This window comes from Bos taurus, chromosome 1 (genome assembly GCF_002263795.3).
Source record: "Bos taurus isolate L1 Dominette 01449 registration number 42190680 breed Hereford chromosome 1, ARS-UCD2.0, whole genome shotgun sequence".
NCBI classification, from domain to species: domain Eukaryota; kingdom Metazoa; phylum Chordata; class Mammalia; order Artiodactyla; family Bovidae; genus Bos; species Bos taurus.
The window spans coordinates 138,160,941-138,184,578 of record NC_037328.1 but is presented as its reverse complement, the minus strand read 5'-3'; the positions used below and the strand labels follow the sequence as shown (position 1 = coordinate 138,184,578).

The 23,638-nt window shown below is 41.0% G+C and overlaps 1 protein-coding gene across 2 annotated transcripts in view; it reads right to left on the bottom strand.

Annotated features, from left to right (window-relative positions):
* The window catches only part of CPNE4 (copine 4), a 686,953-nt gene that overhangs the window by 161,805 nt on the left and 501,510 nt on the right, over nt 1–23,638 (bottom strand). For both annotated transcript variants that reach the window (XM_059889222.1, XM_003585702.5), the window contains exons 6-7: nt 6,674–6,757; nt 866–955 (exon numbers count right to left, since the gene is read on the bottom strand). In XM_059889222.1, the coding sequence (XP_059745205.1) occupies nt 866–955; nt 6,674–6,757 (174 nt within the window). The remainder of the gene's footprint in view (nt 1–865; nt 956–6,673; nt 6,758–23,638) is intronic.

Genomic DNA, 23,638 nt, shown 5'->3' with positions numbered 1-23,638 from the left:
TTTCTTCATCCCTGAATCTGAGATGGCCATGTGACTGGCCAGTAGAACACAGAGGAAGTGACCTCATGTGAGTCCGAGACTGGGGCTCAAGACATGTGCATCTTCTGTCCTGGATCCTTTGGACCCTAAAGTTGTTGAGTGTATCAGTCCAAACTAACTTGTTGAATGATGAGAAACAAATGTCCCTACCACCTTGGTCATTCCAGAGGATAGCCAGACAAACCCCAGGAAGAGAGGTACTCTGCTTGGTACAGCTGACTGCATGTACATGAGGAAGTCCACCCAAGACCAAGAGAAGACCCTCTTGTGCCATGGTGTATGTCACATGTCCAACTCTTTGGACATCATGTCCAACTCTTTGTCACACTATAGACCGTAGCCCACCAGACTCCTCTGTCCATGGGATTTTCTAGGCAAGAAATATTGGAGTGGGTTGCCATTGCCTTTCTCCAGAAGATCCTCTTAGATGAACTCAGCTTGCCAAGGCACAAAATCATAAGCTAAATAAATGGTTATAGTTTTAAATATTAAATTTTGGAGTGGTATTTTATGCAGTAGATAACTGACAACAACAGTATTTGTGTTTATAATAACTCCAAATTAGTCCTTGAACTTATTGCCACATTTCTCTCTGAGAAGCCATGGGATTTGCTTCTCAACCTAACACAACTGGGATTTATCTCTTATTATCTCAGGAGCCTCAAAGGCTCTAGCAGAAGGAAACCCCTTGTTTTTTTTCATCAGGATGCTAAGAGATCTAGGTAAAAGCTACAGAAAATTTTGAGCCTGCCAACATTCGCTTGAGGAGAAACAGGAGGATTAAATATGTAAAACTGCATTTCTTAGACATAGACAGATTTCTGACCTTCAGCCGGCGGTCGGGATCTCCACTGCATAGAGAGTTTACAGATACTTTGAATGATTTCCAGGCTGGGCTTAAGTTATTCATCACAACCTGAGGAAAAAAGAAAGGAGTGGTGGGTGGGAGAGGAAATGCTTGACATTTTCATTTTCAACATAAAAACTACTGGAGAAGCATCGAAAGCTAGAGAAGCTTATGAAATGGACAGTTGTCTGCAACAGGTGCCTTAATGAAAACTTGCAGTAGTAAACCTTTGAAAGGTGCTCACTAAGTGAACATTATGGGCAGAACTCCTGTGATCACTAGCCTGGGTGTTGTTTTATGAATAATAACAATAATATTGTACAGTATGTGGGTGTTGGAGATGACCCTTTCTATATCAAAAGAGGGTAGGATTAAGGAGATGGGCTGCCTCTGCCTCTGATAAAGGATTCCCTGTTCTGTAGGTCATTGCTATGGCATAAATTCCCTTCTATTGAGGTCAGCATACATAAAGTCTACAGGTGGGAAATTCTATTGCTGCAGTTGAGTGGTCTTTGGTGACCCGTGACCTTGGTTAGATCAAATTGCAAGTCAGAAGAAAAATCCTAGGAGTATGCTTGGAAGGCATGAAGGCAGATCTTCAGAATTTCAGGATCACAAACTAAGACTATAATGGAGTGTAATTCTTTTTTTTTTTTTTCTAATTTTATTTTTTTAAACTTTATATAATTGTATTAGTTTTGCCAAATATCAAAATGAATCCGCCACAGGTATACATGTGTTCCCCATCCCGAACCCTCCTCCCTCCTCCCTCCCCATACCATCCCTCTGGGCCGTCCCAGTGCACCAGCCCCAAGCATCCAGCATCGTGCATCGAACCTGGACTGGCAACTCGTTTCCTACATGATATTTTACATGTTTCAATGCCATTCTCCCAAATCTTCCCACCCTCTCCCTCTCCCACAGAGTCCATAAGACTGTTCTATACATCAGTGTCTCTTTTGCTGTCTCGTATACAGAGTTATTGTTACCATCTTTCTAAATTCCATATATATGCATTAGTATACTGTATTTATGTTTTTCCTTCTGGCTTACTTCACTCTGTATAATAGGCTCCAGTTTCATCCACCTCATTAGAACTGATTCAAATGTATTCTTTTTAATGGCAGAGTAATACTCCATTGTGTATATGTACCATGGCTTTCTTATCCATTCATCTGCTGATGGACATCTAGGTTGCTTCCATGTCTTGGCTATTATAAACAGTGCTGCGATGAACATTGGGGTACACGTGTCTCTTTCCCTTCTGGTTTCCTCAGTGTGTATGCCCAGCAGTGGGATTGCTGGATCATAAGGCAGTTCTATTTCCAGTTTTTGAAGGAATCTCCACACTGTTCTCCATAGTGGCTGTACTAGGTTGCATTCCCACCAACAGTGTAAGAGGGTTCCCTTTTCTCCACACCCTCTCCAGCATTTATTATTTGTAGACGTTTGGATCGCAGCCACTCTGACTGGTGTGAAATGGTACCTCATAGTGGTTTTGATTTGCATTTCTCTGATAATGAGTGATGTTGAGCATCTTTTCATGTGTTTGTTAGCCATCTGTATGTCTTCTTTGGAGAAATGTCTATTTAGTTCTTTGGCCCATTTTTTGATTGGGTCGTTTATTTTTCTGGAGTTGAGCTGTAGGAGTTGCTTGTATATTTTTGAGATTAGTTGTTTGTCAGTTGCTTCATTTGCTATTATTTTCTCCCATTCTGAAGGCTGTCTTTTCACCTTGCTAATAGTTTCCTTTGATGTGCAGAAGCTTTTAAGGTTAATTAGGTCCCATTTGTTTATTTTTGCTTTTATTTCCAGTATTCTGGGAGGTGGGTCATAGAGGATCCTGCTATGATGTATGTCGGAGAGTGTTTTGCCTATGTTCTCCTCTAGGAGTTTTATAGTTTCTGGTCTTACGTTTAGATCTTTAATCCATTTTGAGTTTATTTTTGTGTATGGTGTTAGAAAGTGGTCCAGTTTCATTCTTTTACAAGTGGTTGACCAGATTTCCCAGCACCACTTGTTAAAGAGATTGTCTTTAATCCATTGTATATTCTTGCCTCCTTTGTCAAAGATAAGGTGTCCATATGTGCGTGGATTTATCTCTGGGCTTTCTATTTTATTCCATTGATCAATATTTCTGTCTTTGTGCCAGTACCATACTGTCTTGATAACTGTGGCTTTGTAGTAGAGCCTGAAGTCAGGTAGGTTGATTCCTCCAGTTCCATTCTTCTTTCTCAAGATCACTTTGGCTATTCGAGGTTTTTTGTATTTCCATACAAATTGTGAAATTATTTGTTCTAGCTCTGTGAAGAATACTGTTGGTAGCTTGATAGGGATTGCGTTGAATCTATAAATTGCTTTGGGTAGTATACTCATTTTCACTATATTGATTCTTCCAATCCATGAACATGGTATATTTCTCCATCTATTAGTATCCTCTTTGATTTCTTTCACCAGTGTTTTATAGTTTTCTATATATAGGTCTTTAGTTTCTTTAGGTAGATATATTCCTAAGTATATTATTCTTTCCATTGCAATGGTGAATGGAATTGTTTCCTTAATTTCTCTTTCTGTTTTCTCATTATTAGTGTATAGGAATGCAAGGGATTTCTGTGTGTTGATTTTATATCCTGCAACTTTACTATAGTCATTGATTAGTTCTAGTAATTTTCTGGTGGAATCTTTAGGGTTTTCTATGTAGAGGATCATGTCATCTGCAAATAGTGAGAGTTTTACTTCTTCTTTTCCAATTTGGATTCCTTTTATTTCTTTTTCTGCTCTGATTGCTGTGGCCAAAACTTCCAAAACTATGTTGAATAGTAATGGTGAAAGTGGGCACCCTTGTCTTGTTCCTGACTTTAGAGGAAATGCTTTCAATTTTTCACCATTGAGGATAATGTTTGCTGTGGGTTTGTCATATATAGCTTTTATTATGTTGAGGTATGTTCCTTCTATTCCTGCTTTCTGGAGAGTTTTTATCATAAATGGATGTTGAATTTTGTCAAAGGCTTTCTCTGCATCTATTGAGATAATCATATGGTTTTTATTTTTCAATTTGTTAATGTGGTGTATTACATTGATTGATTTGCGGATATTGAAGAATCCTTGCATCCCTGGGATAAAGCCCACTTGATCATGGTGTATGATCTTTTTAATGTGTTGTTGGATTCTGATTGCTAGAATTTTGTTAAGGATTTTTGCATCTATGTTCATCAGTGATATTGGCCTGTAGTTTTCTTTTTTTGTGGGATCTTTGTCAGGTTTTGGTATTAGGGTGATGGTGGCCTCATAGAATGAGTTTGGAAGTTTACCTTCCTCTGCAATTTTCTGGAAGAGTTTGAGCAGGATAGGTGTTAGCTCTTCTCTAAATTTTTGGTAGAATTCAGCTGGAAGCCGTCTGGACCGGGGCTTTTGTTTGCTGGAAGATTTTTGATTACAGTTTCAATTTCCATGCTTGTGATGGGTCTGTTAAGATTTTCTATTTAAGCAGTTTACCAATCATGAACTTGGTTAAATCCTGCCTGAGGGTCCATTTGAGTCAAGTCTTATTCTGCCATCAAATGATTCAAATAATTCAATTTGGTTTAGAATGTGTGAGTATTTGCTCATATCTAGGATTGTACTGTATGCTCTGGGGCTGGGTCCCAAAGTGTGATTCTTGGAACTGCAGGAACTTTTTAAGTACAAATTCCTAGATTCTAACCAGATATACTGACAGAAACTCCCTAGGTGGGTCATTAGGTGATCCTGATGCATGATATTTGAGAACCACTGTTCCAGCGGACATACAAATGAAGTTAAATGGAATTCTGTCATATTGATTTCCTTCATAAGAAGTTTTTAGTTAGCAGAAATCTTAGTATTGTAAAAAAATTAATTCTCTATCCAACATAATTATTTTATAAGTGATTCCCTCTTCTTCTGAATTCCTTAATATAATGATGAATTATTGAGTATACTGTAGGCTCATTATTAAATTTCCTGTAGTGCATTAAAGAGTAGAAAAATAATGTTCCTGTGTGACTTTGCTTTTTGTTCTCATTCCTTGAATGATCAAAGTGATAGTGAGAAGAAAAGTTAGATAAAATTATTTTGGTTAAATCTCTCACCTTTATAGAAATATTAAGAGTGAAGATGTTTCACTACAACAGTTATGTAAAACTCAATAACAAATCAAAATTTCTACTAGAAATTTAAATCTGTATGTGTGTGTGCACACATGTGCTTACCCAGGGAGAATAGTATTGCCTGGTTATTTTATATCTATTGAGTAAGAAAGAGGAAAAAGCAATGTTATGTTGATCGATTCATTGGAAAACTTTACAATCACATTTCTTGTGAGACTCCAGGAGCCCCTCACAATGGGGTATGGGGAAGTGTTAGAGACTCTGGGAACAGGGGAATTTACCAGCATTAAAACTGAAAGAAGGGATGCCGTCAGGAGAGAAGTCTAATATGATGCCACCCCTCTTCCTTCTCCCTGTACATTCAAGTCCCTGTGCACTGGTTGGGCAAAGGCATGAATGGGTACCACTTCTGATTCTCTCCAACATTCAGTTACTTCTTCTGAAAGAACTTCGTTCCATCAAAGGAATCTTTATATGGGGAAAAAGTTCTACTTGGTGGTGGTGATGAGGTGCCACTCAGGGTAACCATCCAAGTTGCATTTGAAACTATTCCCTAGGGAATAGTTTGTGACTGTCCAAAGAGTCATACTGTGCTATTACAGGGAGTGGACATACTATGTATATCCAGCTCCATTCATGTATTCATTCTTTTATTAAATGCTAACCATGTACCAAATGACATTCACAGACTAGCCTGTCCAAGATTATTCAGTTTTTGCTTACCTTAAATATGACATGAAATGTTCCCCTAATGCTACGTGCAACTCTACCACTTCAGGAAAAAGGAACTGGATTTCCAGTGTGAGGTGTGGGAACACAGAACCTGCTATACTCCTGTAGGAGACATGACAGTTCCTTCTTCCTTTACGCTATGCTGCAAGCACAACAGTTCTCTCAGCTCTGAGCCATTCCTCCTTATCAATGCACTTCTCACCCCAACAAGTCTCTCTCTTGAACGAACTTATACAGAAAATAAAATACAAAGTGGAGTCTAGGGTTGGTTGTTAAACGGGTGTGTGGTCACGGGTAGTGGTGGGTGGGATACTGAAGGATGAGGTTCACAGACATGTGGAGAGAAGGTGGGAGTATGAGAGGGAGAGGCAGCCAGATCAAGTGCCTGCTGACACAGGGCAGCTGTTCATATGCAGACCTGACATCAGTACTGTGTGTGGACTTCCCTGGGGAGGCTGATTGGCTTCTCAAATTACAGCAAAGCTCAGGGTCAAACACAAACAGTTCAAACCTTAGCTCTACCTCTTGCTCACTGTGAGAACTGGAAGGTGAATTAACCTCCTCAAAGTTCAGCTTCTTCGTCTGTAATATGGGGTAATAATAGCCATGTCAAGGCATAGTTGTGAGAAGTAAATAAAATGGTGTATGTAAAATCACTCAGCAGATTGCTTGGCACCTCGTCACGCTCACCAAATGTTGACTAGGATTCATATTTTTATTATTAATAAGTTGCTGGCTTTCTGTATTAAAGGTCAATAGTGGAGAATATGTGTGAGAAAGGGTCTCCTCTTATAACACCCACATTCAGAATAAAGAGAGGACTGGGAAGACCCCAGGTCTTGGGGGAGACCTACAGACATTAAGAAGGTAAAGTCAGTGTATCATGTTAAGGAAACGAGATGGCAAAACTGAAGATGGCACTTCTCACCTCAGTTCGGTGCACAAGCTGCTGAGTTGCATCATCATTCATTCGAAAAATTTCCAGAAATGGGTCAGATTTACTGAAGAAATCCTAAAATAGATAAGCAAAAATGAGTTTTTTTCTCTCCCCCTTGCACAAACACATTTACTACAGCCCTGGATAAAATACCCCTGAATTTGACCCTTCCTTGCTTTAGTCTTCATCACCTTTGGCTAGAAGGAGCTGTATCTCAACCCCCAAGTCCTTTGAGAAGACAGGACTTGGTTGATTGAAGTCCCAAGCAGTCTTCAAAGATCAGTTCAAATGCCGGGTCTCTAAGAAGCAGTGTATCTGCTGTCTTAAACAGGTTCATCCTAGTTATTGTAAAGCCTGTGTCTGATGTGTGAAACAGAGTATTTCCACCATAGTAAACACGGATGTCACAGTCATCAGCTATTCTGAGCCTCCAAATTTAATTTCTGGGCCCAGAGGGCACCGAGGAAGAGCAATGCCTCCAACTGGCAGCCATTAAGCTGCTGCCACAAGTTGCCCCCACTCCCTATGGTGAATGAGGAACTAAGGATGTGAAAAATCAAGTTGCAGGGTGCTGGCCCCAATAGCTGAGATGCATATTAAAGTAATGATTTCAGTTAAGTCCAGATTCTTGCATCTTCCTATACATAGAAAAGCACTAAATTTCTTAACTCAGAATATGTAAAGAAATATTTCCTTAATAAATTATAAGGAAATAATTTTCCTTAATTAACAATAATCTTCTTTGTTCGACTACCTGCCCCTTGTTGCAAACTTCTTTAAACCTGACTCCCCATCCTGCCTGCCTCCGTGAAACAGATGGATACACCCTCCATCTCTCAGGGTCATGTGAGATGCTGTCTCCCAGGCTTGAAAACCTAAAAATTCCCACAAAATAAAACATAACTCTCAACTCTTAGGTTTTGACTATTTTTTAAGTTGACAATGACTACAGACACTGTGGGCCTGTTATTATCTGTTCTGCCTTTGGTTATGCTTGTTAATTTTTATTACATACTAGACAGTTCAGTTCAGCCACTCAGTCGTGTCTGACTCTTTATGATCCCACGGGCTGCAGCACACCAGGCTTCTCTTTCCATCACCAACTCCCAGAGATTACTCGAACTCATGTCCATCGAGTTGGTGATGCCATCCAAACATTTCACCCTCTTTCATCCCCTTCTCCTGCCTTCAATCTTTCCCAGCATCAAGATCTTTTCCAAGGAGTAAGTTCTTTGCATCAGGTGGCCAAAGGATTAGAGATTCAGCTTCAAGATCAGTCCTTCCAATGAACATTCAGGGCTGATTTCCTTTAGGGTTGAGTAGTTGGATCTCCTTGCAGTCCAAGGGACTCTTAAGAGTCTTCTCCAACACTACAGTTCAAAAGCATCAATTCTTCAGTGCTGAACTTTCTTTATAGTCCAACTCTCACATCCATACATGACTACTGGAAAACCCATACCTTTGATTATATGGACATTTGTTGGCAAAGTAATGTCTCTGCTTTTGAATATGCTATCTAGGTTGGTCATAGCTTTTCTTCCAAGGAGCAAGTATCTTTTAATTTCATGGCTGCAATCACCATCTGCAGTGATTTTGGAGCCCCAAAAAATAAAGTCTCTCACTTTTCCATTGTTTCCCCATCTATTTGCATGAAGTGATAGGACCAGATGCCATGATCTTAGTTTTTTGAATGTTGAGTTTTAAGCCAGCTTTTTTACTCTCCTCTTTCACTTTCATCAAGAGGCTCTTTAGTTCTTCTTTGCTTTCTGCCATAAGGGTGGTATCATCTGCTTATCTGAGATTATTGATATTTCTCCCAGAAATCTTGATTCCAGCTTGTGCTTCATCCAGCCCAGCATTTCTCACGATGTAATCTGCATGTAAGTTAAATAAGCAGGTGGCAATATACAGCCTTGATGTAATCCTTTCCCAATTTGGAACCAGTCTGCTGTTCCATATCCAGTTCTAACCATTACTTTCTGACCTGCATACAGATTTCTCAAGAGGCAGGTCAAGTGGTCTGGTATTCCCATCTCTTTCAGAATTTTCCACAGTTTGTTGTTATCCACACAGTCAAAGGCTTTGGCATAGTCAATAAAGCAGAAATAGATGTTTTTCTGGAAATCTCTTGCTTTTTTGATGTTCCAGCAGATGTTGGCAATTTGATCTCTGGTTCCTCTGCCTTTTCTAAATCCAGCTTAAACATCTGGAGCCTGGCTTGGAGAATTTTGAGCATTACTTCACTAGCGTGTGAGATGAGTGCAATTGTGCAGTAGTTTGAGCATTCTTTGGCATTGCCTTTCTTTGGGATTGGAATGAAAACTGACCTTTTCCAGTCCTGTGGCCACTGCTGAGTTTTCCAGATGTGCTGGCATATGGAGTGCAGCACTTTCACAGCATCATCTTTTAGGATTTGAAATAGCTCAACTGGAATTCCATCACCTCCAGTAGCTTTGTTTATAGTGATGTTTCTTAAGGCCCACTTGAGTTCAAATTCCAGGATGTCTGGCTCTAGGTGAGTGATCACATCATCGTGATTATCTGGGTCGTGAAGATCTTTTTTGTACAATTCTTCTGTGTATTCTTGCCACCTCTTCTTAATATTACCTGTTTCTGTTAGGTTCAGTTTAGTTCAGTCGCTCAGTCGTGTCCGACTCTTTGCGACCCCATGAATCGCAGCACGCCAGGCCTCCCTGTCCATCACCACCTCCAGGAGTTCACTGAGACTCACGTCCATCGAGTCAGTGATGTCATCCAGCCATCTCATCCTCTGTTGTCCCCTTCTCCTCCTGCCCCCAATCCCTCCCAGCATCAGAGTCTTTTCCAGTGAGTCAACTCTTCACATGAGGTGGCCAAAGTACTGGAGTTTCAGCTTTAGCATCATTCCTTCCAAAGAAATCCTTTAGAATCGACTGGTTGGATCTCCTTGCAGTCCAAGGGACTCTCAAGTGTCTTCTCCAACACCACAGTTCAAAAGCATCAATTCTTTGGCACTCAGACTTCTTCACAGTCCAACTCTCACATCCATACATGACCACTGGAAAAACCATAGCCTTGACTAGATGGACCTTTGTTGGCAAAGTAATGTCTCTGCTTTTGAATATGCTATCTAGGTTGGTCATAACTTTTCTTCCAAGGAGTAAGCGTCTTTTAATTTCATGGCTGCAGTCATCATCTGCAGTGATTTTGGAGCCCCCCAAAACAAAGTCTGACACTTTCCACTGTTTCTCCGTCTATTTCCCATGAAGTGATGGGACCAGATGCCATGATCTTCATTTTCTGAGACATCATGTAATACTAGATACAATGTAAAACAGTTATAAAGGCTTTAGATGAGACTTTAGCTTCTAGCAAGCAGTTATAAAGGGGGCAGTCACCTGAATCCAATTAAAGTTGAGCTCTTTATACAGGTTGGTTTTTTTGAAAGTCTTTAGAAGTCTGATGTAGTTCTGATTTCTTTATTCCTTAGGTATAATCCTTTAAGACTCTCACTCAAAAACTCACTGTTTATGATGGATGTTTCTCCTTGAAAAGCCGTCAATACTCATTTTTGTTGGTGAGAGTCTCTGGAAGACTGTTTATATCTGTTATTTCTTTTTTTTCTCTTTTACTTAAAAAATATTTAAATTGGAGGATAATGCTTTACAATGTTGTGCTGATTTCTGCCATACAACAATGTGAATCAGCCATAATTGTATATATGTATGTGTGTGTGTGTGTGTATATAATCCCCTCCCTCTTGAGCCTTCCTCCTACCCCTCCTCCATCCCTCCCCTCTAGGTCATCACAAGCACCAGGCTGGGCTCCCTGTGTTACAAAGCAGTTTCCCACTAGCTGTTTTACCCATGGTAGTGTATGTATGTCAGTGCTGCTCTCTCAGTTTATCCCACCCTCTCCTTCCCCACACTGTGTCCACAAGTCTGTTCTCTATGTCTGTGTTTCTAATCCTTCCCTGCAAATAGGTTCATCTGTACCATTTTTCTAGATTTCATGTATATGTGTTACTTGTTTTTATAGTTTTTAAAAAACATGATATTTGTTTTTCTCTTTCTGACATATTTCACTGTGTATAGCAGGCTCTAGGCCATAATCTCTTGGCTCTACAGTTCTTGGTTCAGTTTCTTTCTAAGTTGCTATTTGCTAATTAGTGAATGCCCTGAGAGAGTAAGTCACTCCAACTGTTGGGCTGCTCCCTCCTCTGAAGCCTCTACAAATAACCCAAGCTGTCCCTGTAACCCTGAGTTCCAGTTTTGCTTCCCCAACACCATGAGGCTATTAAAACCACTGCTCAGTTTATTTTTTTAGCAGCTGTTTTCTCTCTAGGATTTATGAATCAGCCTTATGGAATTGCCTTGAGTGGAAAATCTGTGTAGACTATCTGAATCATCTCAATGGATTTCTCTTCTTCTTGGCTTCTCCACTCCTAAATTTTGACTGCCTTAAAAGACTCCCAAAGAGACGTCCTTATATCTTGTTCAGTGTTTACAGTTGTTTTCAGTGGCAGAATAACATAAAACAAACAGGCACTTTAATACTGGAAGCAGCATATCTTTCTTTTAAGTTTGCTTTTTACCCCAATACATTATAAACTCTTCAGAGAAGAAGAATTATGTTTTATTTTCTTTTATACTTCTACCTTTTCCTTAGCATCTTCTATAGCATCTAGTTTTTAGTGGCACACGTATTTACTGGATATATGAATGAATACATAGGTGAATGAATGAGTGACATGAACACTGTGTATATAATAGGAGGTTATCTGAGACACAGCTTTAGTCATCACATTCTTACTATGTATTTCACCAGGTTATTCCCTGCCCCAGAAATCCAGGTGGCAGCAAAGTAGAATAAAGCCTAAAGCCATCTTAGTCTTTAGGTCAAAAAAATACTCTCAAGGAATATACCAATCATGGAAACTTGTGCTTGATATTAAGATTCAAGGAAGGATAAAACCTTTTCTCAGCCCTCCAAAGTGCTATTTAGTTTGGTGCTAAGTATACACATAAACATAACCAAGGGTTAAGTGTAAATGAATTAACAACAGAGAAGAGGGAAAGTCAATGGATTTTGACTATAAAATACGATTGTGAGAAAAAGAAAACAAAGGATGTCACAGTCATCAGCAATTGCAGCCACCAGGGATGGTGAGCTGGTGGACCCTGAGGGAACTCAGGAAGGTAAGAACACCTGCCATCTAGTAGCCATCAGAGTGTAGCCACTCTCTACAGTGAACCCGGAGGAAACTCAGGATGAGAAAACACAGGATACTGGTCCCAGATAGCTGAGGTGCATATCAAAGAAATTACTTCAGTGAGCCCGGACTCCTACATCTTCCCATACATAGAAAAGTGTTTAGTTCCCTAACTTGGGATATCTGGGTTTCTTTAATTAACAATAATCTTTCGATGCTAAGACTACCTGGCCTTTGTGGCAAAACTTCTATATACCTGGCTCCTCTCCTTGCCTCCTCAGAGCAGTTCTCTCAAGGTCACTTGAGATGCTGTCTCCAGGGCTTGAAGTCCTAAAAATTTCCACCAAATAAAACATAACTCTCAACTTTTAGGTTATGAATATTAAGTACACAGTTGTGAGGAGGATGTTTCTAGGGAGGGAATAGACTGACTGAAGGTGTAAAAGAGAAAATACACACCAAGTAGCTGAATTACACTGTAGCCTTAGGTTGTGCAGGGGAAGAGTTGGAGGCAATACTGGTGGAGCAGCTCCATGAAGTGGAGGACCTTACAGGTGCATCCCAAGTGTTTGCATCCACCTAAGAGGCGGTGGGGAGCCACTGGAGGATTTTGAGCAGGAAAATAATGTGATTGGCTCTATAGTGAAAATTTGTAGGATACTTTAGAAAGAGGAGGGAGGAGGGGATATCTGCCTTCTGTTTGGCTGTCCTCCCCACCCAACCAGGACGAAATGCAGAGTCTAGAAAATACCTTTCCTTTCTATTTTGGAAGGTGCCTGATTGACACTTGCATTCATCAGTAAGTCTGCCCTGCAAACCGTGTCTCTTCACAGAAACAGCTCCTGCATCCTCCCCAGACACACTTTTATCTAATGGCTACATCTTTGTGTAACTGAGCAGGATCCTATGGGGCCTTTCTGAGACAAACCCTTCCACTACATCCTCTGCTTCAGCTCCTCTCTGAAGTACCCAGATAACAGTATTTGATGCACATGTCCTGAGTTGTTTCCCAGATGTGAAAACCTCCCACCCAACAGATGTGAACTACACAATGACCTTCAGCACATAGCACCCAGGCCTTCTGGAACCCAAGGATTGATCATGTTAAACCCTATGACACTTTCCTGTTATCCCACCACCATCAGCCAATCAGAGAATTGTGCATGAGCTGATCACATACCCTGGGACTCGCTTCCTTCACCTGGCATGTTAAAAATGCTGTGCTGAGGAAATTCCCTGGTGGCGCAGTATGTGCAGTGGTTAGGGCTCTGGGTTTTCACTGTCAATGGTACGGGTTCAATTCCTGGTCAGGGGACTAAGATTCTACAAGCTAAGCGGTGCGGCCAAAAAAAAAAAAAAGTTTTGTCAAACTTTAGAGCATAAGCAACCCACTCCAGTACTCTTGCCTGGCAAATCCCATGGATGGAGGAGCCTGGTGGGCTGCAGTCCATGGGGTCGCTAAGAGTCAGACACGACTGAGTGACTTCACTTTCACTTTTCACTTTCATGCATTGGAGAAGGAAATGGCAACCCACTCCAGTGTTCTTGCCTGGAGAATCTCAGGGATGGAGGAGCCTGCTGGGCTGCCGTCTATGGGGTTGCATAGAGTCGGACATGACTGAAGCGACTTAGCAGCAGCAGCAGCAGAGCATAAGCCATCCGTCTCTCCTTGTTTGGCCCTGAAAGAAATCTTTCTCTGCTCCAAACTCCGATGTTTTGGTTTGTTTGGCTTCACTGTGCAGGAACACACAAATATGCATCTGTTCAAGACATTGACCCCTCAAGTCTATTTGTGTTTCATCCCTTATGTGAAAGAACTGGAGCCCCCTCCCCACTTCCTAGTGTGGACACACTAGCATGTTCTGCATGTCCTTGGGGCCCTCTTCCGGGGGGACAGACTCTTGGTCCCTAATACACTGGAAGAACTCTAACAGTTATTATTCTTTTTCCTTTTATTGATCATTTTAAACTTTTTGTTATTATTTTTAAAAATAAAAAAAATATATAAATAGAAATATAAAAAAATAGAAGAAAAAAATGGTCCATAACTCACCCATAATACCACAAATATCAATAACAGTTTGATAATTTTTTCTAGAATCTAGACATAATTTTTTTTCTTATAAAAAATACTTGTACTCTATATACACTTTGGTATCTTATTTTTCCTAATAGAAGTATATTGTAATTTTTTAAAACTTCATTTCACATTCTTTTAAGATACTATTCAAGATTGGCATGGAATTGTCAGGAGGAGGTACTATAAATCAAGATACAATCTTCACCTTCAAGCAACTAAAAATCTAATATGTACTGCACTGTCTTTCAAATCCTGATTTCACCATATACAATTGGGATGATCTGGGACAGGATATTTAATTTTTTCACATCTCAGTTTTCTTATCCATTAATTGGAGAGGATATCAGCCTTTCCTCATAGCAATGCAGAAGGATTAGAGGAAGTGATGCACATAAAGTTTTAAGTCCAGTGCCTGGCATATGATCAGCACTCAGAAAGCATTACTGCTATTTATTATTACCAATAAAAGAGAGAATACATGCTGCTGCTGCTGCGAAGTCGCTTCAGTCGTGTCCGACTCTGTGCGACCCCATAGATGGCAACCCACCAGGCTCCCCCGTCCCTGGGATTCTCCAGGCAAGAGTACTGGAGTGGGTTGCCATTGCCTTCTCCGGAGAATACATGAGGACACTTGGAAAAGCACTGTACAAATATCAGGCATAATTACTATTAAGAATTTAGCAGTATTTCCATCTGATTTCTGGAAATAAAACTACTTATAGGCAGCTCAAAAGCGTCTCAAATGTATACTCAGAGATTCATAGTTAAAAACAACAAATCTGCATCTAATTGTACAGTTACTTGACCACAATCTGGAATTTTCAGCTTTCTTGGCTTTGACCATCAGTGTTAAGAAGGCCTTTAGGACAGTTCAGTACAATGAAAATTAATGATAGAGGCATTTTACTAAAGTTTTGCTATAGTGAAATGTTAATAGTTAAATAACTTGGAGGCTATATGCCCTTGCTCTTTTAGTCCAATATGAAAGGAATTTAGTTAAGGGAGATGTCAGTTGAGGTTTGAAAGAGAAAAGGAAGCAGTGCACAGCCATGACAGTGATCATGAAAATGGAATACTGGAACTGGAAAAGACTGAATGATTTGGGGTCATATCCAGACACTGTGACTTCTTCACCTTGTGACTCTGGGAAAATTTTTTGGCCTCACTGTGCTTCATCTGTAGACTGGAAGTAATGAGACCCACTGTTAAGAATATGGTTATGTTTGGGGAGTAATGTGGGCTGACACCTGACACCTGGTATATTGTAGATGCTCATGAATGATAATTTGTATCACTAATGTAGGATGGATTAGTGTTCAGGCAGGCATACTTGAACATAGCAAAATCACAGCATAGCCTGACAGAGTTACCATTGCTATAGAACAGGGATCAGCAAACTATGGCATGTGGCCCAAATTCAGCCCACTGCTTGTTTTGTAAATAAAGTTTTATTGGAACATTGTCATGCTCATTGACTTATGTAGTGTCATGACTGAGCAACTAAGCACAGTACAGCACATGGCTGTTTTCATACTGCAAAAGCAAAGATGCGTTGTTGGGACAGAGACCATACAATCTGCAAAGTCTAAACTATTCACCATCTGGTCTTTTATAGGAAAAGTTTGCCAACCTCTACTTTAGAGACATTTAGCTGCTTATATAGCACCCCATCAAACTAGCATCACAGCAACATTAAGAAAATACAGCATATAATGATCATGATTACAGATGTGAAGAACACCAGTGCAAGAATCAGTTTCAACATACCAACAAGAATACTTTCTCAGGAAAGACAGAAGAAAGAACACTTTGTCAGCTTGAATGTTCCAAAGTAATTCAATTCATATCTCTACTTGTTAGATTAATCACCAACTAGCTGCTAATGTAATGAGGAGCTTTAGGAGTTAAAAAGTCCATCTCTCCACTAAGTGAACTACATTAACGTTACACTAAAACCATTATTTCCTGCAAACCTCACCTATTTTATGTGTGAATCTCATGAAGCCTACTGGATTTCTGTCTTGAGTAGAAAGCTGCTGATCTGGACAGCATTTGAAAGGGCTTATCAGGCACTGGTGAGGGATCTCTGGCAGACAGCCTGCCAGGAGGAGCCCCAGGGGCGACCAGGTACCAGGAAGTGGGGAGTGAGGGAAGGTCCAGGACAGAGGACCAGAGACAAAGGGGCTGCTGGGGGAGGGGGAGCAGTTGGGGCTCGGGGAATATTTGGGTGCCAAGAGCTTCTTAGATGCCTTTGGGTGCCTGGAGCAGTGTGCTTGTTTGGCTGGGAGAGGGAGGGACGTGCTTTTCTTTCACTTCCTGGGAAGATAGAGGCGCTCCTGGGGGAGGGGAAGCAGTTTGGGTGCAGGGGCCATTTGGGCACACTAGAAGCGGTTTGGGAGCCCTTGGCTGGCAGGAGCAGCATGCCTGCTCGGCCAGGAGGGGGAGGGATCCTCAAGGGTTGGAGGAAGCCTGTGGGGTTTCCCTTTCACTCCAACTGGAGGAGTTCAGGGCTGCTGGGGGAGGGGAAGAGGTTTGGGCACCAAGCTGGGAATGGTTTGGGTGCCTTTGGGCATCCAGAGCAGTGTGCCTGCTCCACTGGGAGGGACCCCTGAGAGGGCTGGAGGATCCAGTGGGGAACCCTCCTGGGGTACCCATTGCACTTGGCCCCAGGGAATCTTCTGGGGCCAGAGGCTGGGGTATCTGCCTTCTGGGGGCTCCTCTGCCCTCCGTGGCCCTATCTACTCTCCCACTGAGCCATCTTCCCTTTGTTCTCTGGGGTGCCCTGCTCTGCAGGGATTCCCCAGCCCCACTCCTTATCCCTAACACCGTGGGTCATCTGCACATGAGGAGTGGGGAGGCTCCTGCAGGGTTCCAGGAATAGAGAATTGCCTGGTGTCCCCTGCCCATGGGCCCTGGGAAGCTTCCTAAGGCCCCCAGGCTGACCTCTCTCTGCCCTTTGGGACGACTTCTGCCGTCCAGGGCCCAGGTCACCTTCCAAAGTCTTCTCCAGGCCTCCCTCTGCTCTCCACCTTCCCGTTTCCTCCCTCCCTCTGGGAAACCCCTGAGGCTCCCCTCTACCCTTCAAGGCGCCCCCCCCCCTTCTCAGGCACCGTCATCCCTCCAGGCTGAGCACTCAGCCATAAAGGATACCCGCCTCCACCTTCCAGATTCCTTCTCTGTTCTCCATGTTCTTCCTCCCTCCAGGGTTCCTGCCCTCTGTGAGTCCCTCACCCCTCCAAGGGCCCTGACTGCCTTCTGAAACTGGCTCTCCACCATCTGGGACCCCCTTAAACCCTCTGGTTCCCTCCTCCTTCTGGGGGGCACCCCCTCCATCCTCTAGGGCCCTTCTCCCTCTGACCTCCCCTCTGCTTTCCAGGCTGAGCTCTCTGCTTTCCAGGTTGAGCCCTCTGCCCTCTGGGGATCCATCTCTGCTCTATGGGGCCCCCTCTGTCCTTCAGGGCCACCATCAAGGGCACACACTGCCCACCTAGGGCCAGCAGGGAAGGGGTCTTTACAGGTGTGGAGGAAAGGGGAATCCATCTGGTGTTCCGCCACCCACTCAGCCCTGGGAGCCTCCTGGGACCTGGACCTTATCTTCTACTCCTCAAAGCCAAAGGCAATGCAGAGGCCACCTCAGTTGCATGGAGCCTGGGCCTCCCTCCATCCTCATCCAGGGCCTTTTCTGGAGGCTTGGGTCCTGAGTCAGGACCTCACCCTCACGGGACTCCCACTTCCACCTAAAAACTGCCACCTCTTAAGCCATTCCCTACCTAAGCCCTACCCTTTACAGCCAAGGTTTGTTCTGCCTTTTGGTTTTTATTATTATTTTTACTATTTACCAGTGGAGTTTGGTTTTACTCTCCAGTAGTTGTTTCATACATATATTTATTTTTTTCTACTATTTCTGTTAGTTTTCTAAACTTATTTTAGTACTTTTTAGTCTTTGCCCCCTCTTATTTATATTCTTACTTATATTCTGCCCCCTCTTATATATATATATATAATTCCCCCCCTACCCCCCGCCTTTTTTTCTTCTCTCTCTTTACTCTTGGAATACATTTTTACCCTTCAGGGGTTGCTATTTTTTGTTACTGTTCTGCCTCCCCCCCCTTTTTAAAAGTTTTCCCCCCCCCCCCCCACACACACACAGCTCATGGCTTGTGGGATCCCAGTTCATTGGCCAGAGATCAGGCTTGAGCCCCTGAGGTGGGAGCACTGAGTATGAATTGCTGAAACAATAGAGAATGTCAGGTCCCAGAGAATATTAATCAGAGTGAGGGATCCTAGAGGTCCACATCTCAACACCAAGACCCAGATCTACCAAACTGCTTGCAAACTCCACTGCTGGAAACCTCAGCTCAAACAACTAGTGAGACAGGAACACAGTTCCACTCATCAAAAAGGAAAATGAAATGACAAAAAAATATGTTACAGATGAAGGAGTAAGGGAAAAAACTACAAGACCAAATAAATGAAGACGAAATAGGCAACCTATCTGAAAAAGAATTTAGAGTAATGATAGTAAAGAATTTTCAAAATATTGAAAATAGAATGGAGAAAATGAAAGAGACACTTAAAACATTTAACAAAGACCTAGAAGAAATACAGAATAAACAGTGATGAAAAAACACATTCACTGAAATTAAAAATGCTCTATTGATAACAGAGTAACTGAGGCAGAAAGGATAAGTGAGCTGAAAGATAGAATGACAGAAATAGCTGCCAAGGAACAGGGTAAAGAAAAAAGAATGAAAAGAATTGAGGACAGTCTTAGAGACCTCTGGGACAATATTAAATGTACCAACATTCAAAGTATAGGGGTCCCAGAAGAAGAGAAAAAGAAAGGATATGAGAAAATATTTGAGGAGATTATAGTTGAAAACTTCCTTAACATGGAAAAGGAAATAGCGACCAGGTCCAGGAAGCCCAGAGAGTCCCATAAAGGATAAACCCAAAGAGAAGTACACCAAGACAATATTAATAAAACTAACAAAAAATAAACCTAAGAAGCTACAACTGAAAAGCAAAAATTAACATACAAAGGAATAAGGCTAATAGCGAATTTTTCAACAGAAAATCTGCAGGCCAAAAGTGAGTGGCAGAATATATTTAAAGTGAAAGACAAAAACCTACAACCAAGATTACTCTACCCAGCAAGGATTTAATTCCGATTAGATGGTGAAATCAAAAGCTTTATCAACAAACAAAAGCTAAGAGAATTCAGCATCACCAAACCAGACTTAGAACAAATGCTAAAGGAACTTCTCTAGTAGGAAACACAAGAGAAGAAAAAGACAAACCCCAAATGATTAAGAAAATGGCAATAGGAACACACATGTCAATAACTACTTTAATGTAAATGGATTATATACCCCAACCAAAAGGCACAGACTAGATAAATGGATACAGAAGCAAAGTCTGTGTTTATGCTGCCTACAAGAGACCCACTTCAGACCTAAGGACACATACAGACTGAAAGTCAGGTGCCGGGAGCCAGCACGGGAGTTCCCACCCATGACAAAGGTCATGCAGAGAGGACCTGACATGCAAAGGCAAATCAGGACTCGAGAGGCCCCCTGGACCTGCCCGAGCACCTACCCCCAAACCAAAATCTGTCTGTTTTACTATTTCATGACTTTCACTAACTCTTCTGACATTAATGGGGGGCTATCCCCGACCACCTTTCTCTGTAAGAAAATCAACTTAAAACTCTAGTTAATAAGTCTCCTGGGCATAATAGGAGTGTTTCAATTCAAACCCCTCTGATGACTTTCTAGCTTGCCTGACAGGTTTGTTCAGACTCCTGCAGCTACGCATGTGATTGTTCACAGCCTCCCAACCACAAGAGGCATAGGAAGCTTAAGATATTCTAACAATGCAGAGCTTCTCAAGAGAGTTATAATTGTTAGAATAGAACTAGTAGTGGATTTCTTTGTTGAGCCAATGCTTGCTGCCAAGTTTCCATATCCCTTACCTACTGTGTCCCTGGGAGTGTATTGATTAATATAGTTGGTATATAGAAATGTAAGTAGTAGCTTTACTGTTTGTAACTTTGGACCCTTGAGTTAATTCTTTTCTTGTTATAACCCACCATACTTTTGCCCTATAGGAATGCAACTTTATCTAATGCTTTCGGAGGGTGGCACCTAACTTTAGAATAATCACCTTTAGAGAAAAATAAGTTTTCTGAAGAAAGGGTCATAAAATGTTAACAGACCTCCTGGCCAGAAGATGATGTAAATCACCTAAAGCTTTTGTATATGATAAGTTTGCAGAAAGAAAGCCTGGCTTCAATAAGGATCAAGGACTGCTGACCTTGCATGACTCTACCCCCCTCCTCCATTATCCTCTATGCACAACTTAAGGTATAAAAACTACTTTGGAAAATAAAGTGTGGGCCATGCTCATCAAGCTTGGTCTCCCCATGTCGTTCTTTCTCTTTCCTTTTCCTTTTCAGGCTGATTCCCTGGAGCGCAGGGGCCCTCTGCATTCACTTTCCTGCCTGGGCTTCTAAGACCCACTCGAGAAGGTGCCTAAGGTGCAGCACCTTCAGCTATTCGAGAGGGCGCCTGTGGCCTACGTGAACAGAGCAAGTCCCATGCTGGGGCTTTATTGGCTTTCTGTGTAAATCAAGGAATATCAGCCTCTTTTCTCTCCTCTATTTTCTCAACTGCAAAATTCTTTCCTTATCTCTTTATCCTTTTATCTATCCTTTTCACCAACGCCGTCCTCCTGAGGCAATCCCTGGATCCAACCGGGGCTGGACCCTGGCAGTCGGGGATGAAAAAGATATTCCATGCAAATGGGAATCAGAAGAAAGGAGGAGTAGCAATTCTCATATCAGACAAAATTGAGATTTTTAAAAACTGTTACAAGACATAAGGAAGGCCATACATAATGATCAAGGGATCAATCCAAAAGAAGATGTAACAATTATAAATTATGCACCCAACATAGGAACACCTCAATACATTAGGCAAATGCTAACAATCATAAAAGAGGAAATCAATGGTAACACAATTATAGTGAGGGACTTTAACACCCCACTTACACTAATGGACAGATCATCCTGATAGAAAATTAATAAGGAAACACAAGCCTTAAATCACACATTAGACCAGGTGGACCTAATTGATATCTTCAGGACATTCCATCCCAAAGCAACAGAATAAACATTTTTATCAAGTGCACATGGAACATCTCCAGGATGCATTGCATCTTGGGTCACAAATCAAGCTTCAGTAAATTTAAGAAAATTGAAATTGTAGCAAGCATCTTATCTGACCACAATGGTATGAGACTAGATATCAACTACAGGTAAAAAAACAAAAAACAAAAAACTGTAAAAAACAAAAACACATGGAGGCTAAACAACATGCTTCTAAATAACCAATAGATCACTGAAGAGATCAAAAATGAAATTTTAAAAAATACCTAGAAATAAATGACAATGAAAACATAACCACCCCAAACCTTATGAGATTCAGCAAAAGCAGTTCTAACAGGGAAGTTTATAGCAATTAAAGCCTACCTCAAGAAACAAGAGAGACAAAAAATAAACACTTAAAAAAGAAGAACTAGAAAAGAAGAATGGAAATCGTCAAAGAAATGAAACAAATGTAAAGTTCAGAGCAGAAATAAATGAAAATGAAATAAAGAAGACAATAGCAAAGATGATTAAAACTAAAAGCTTGTTCTTTAAGAAGATAAACAAAATTGACAAACCACTAGCCAGACTTATCAAGGGAAAAAAGGAGGAGACTCAAATCAATAAAATTAGAAACAAAAAAAGACAATGCAGAAATACAAAGGATCATAAGAGACTATCATGAACAACTATATGCCAATAAAATGGATAACCTGGAAGAAATGGATAAGTTCTTAGAAAAGTACAACCTTCCAACACTGAACCAGGAAGAAATAGAAAACATGAACAAATTATAAGCACTGAAATTGAAACTGTAATAAAAAATTCTTCCAATAAACAAAAGTCAAGGGCCAGATGGCCTCACAGGCAAAGTATACCAAAAGTTTAGGAAAGAACTAACACATATGCTGCTCAAACTCTTCCAGAAAATTGCAGAGGAAGGAAAACTCCCAAACTCATTCTATGAGGCCAGTATCACTGTGATACCAAAACCAGAGAAATATGCCACAAATATATATATACATATATATATATATATGTATATGTGTATATATATATATATATATATATATATATATATATATATATATTTTCCTTCTCCAGGGAACTTCCCGACCCAGGGATTGAACCCAGGTCTCCCGCATTGTAGACAGACACTTTACTGTCTGAGCCACCAGGGAACCAATATCATTGATGAACATAGATGCAAGAATCCTCAACAAAACTCTAGTAAACAGAATCCAACAATGCATTAAAAGGAAATGGCAACCCACTCCAGTACTTTTGCCTGGAAAATCCCATGGGCAGAGGAGCCTACAGCTCTCTGTATGGACAGAGGCTACAGTCCATGGGGTCACAAAGAGTGGGACATGACTGAATGACTTCACACCATGGTTAAGCGGGTTTTATCCAGAGATGCAAGAATTCTTCAATATACATAAATCAATCAGTGTGATATATCATATGAACAAATTGAAAGAAAAAAGTCATATGAACTTTTCAATACATACAGAGAAGCTTTTGATAAAATTCAATGCCCATGTATGAAAAAAACTCTCCAGAAAGTGGGCATAGAAGGAACCTACCTTAACATAATCAAGGCCATATACAACAAACCCAGAGCAAACACTATTCTCAATACTGAAAAACTGAAAGCATTTCCTTCTAAGACCAGAAATAAGACAAAAGTGCCCAGTCTCACTATTATCATTCAACATAGTTTTGGAAGTCCTAGCCACAGAAATCAGAGAAGAAATAAAAGGAATCAGAATTGGAAAAGAAGAAGTAAAACACACACAGTTTGCTGATGACATGATTCCCTACATAGAAAACCCTAAAGATTCCACCAGAAAATTACTAGAGCCAATCAATGAATATAGTAAAGTTTCAGGATATAAAATTAATAAACAGAAATCCCTTGCATTCCTTTACACTAACAATGAAAATTCAGAAATACACGTTAAGGAAACATTATCATTGACCATTGTAACAAAGAGAATAAAATACTTAGGAAGTCAGTAAGCAACAGTCAGAACTGAACATGGAACAACAGACTGGTTCCAAATAGGAAAAGGAGTACATCAAGGCTGTATATCGTCACCCTGCTTATTTAACTTATATGCAGAGTACATCATGAGAAACACTGGGCTGGATGAAGCACAAGCTGGAATCAAGATTGCTGGGAGAAATATCAATAACCTCAGATATGCAGATGACACCAGCCTTATGGCAGAAAATGAAGAGGAACTAAAAAGCCTCTTGATGAAAGTGGAAGAGGAGAGTGAAAAAGTTGGCTTAAAACTCAACATTCAGAAAATGAAGATCATGGCATCTGGTCCCAGCACTTCATGGGAAATAGGTGGGGAAACAGTGCCAGACTTTATTTTTCTGGGCTCCAAAATCACTGCAGATGGTGACTGCAGCCATGAAATTAAAAGATGCTTACTCCTTGGAAGGAAAGTTATGACCAACCTAGAAAGCATATTCAAAAGCAGAGACATTACTTTGCCAACAAAGGTCCGTCTAGTCAAGGCTATG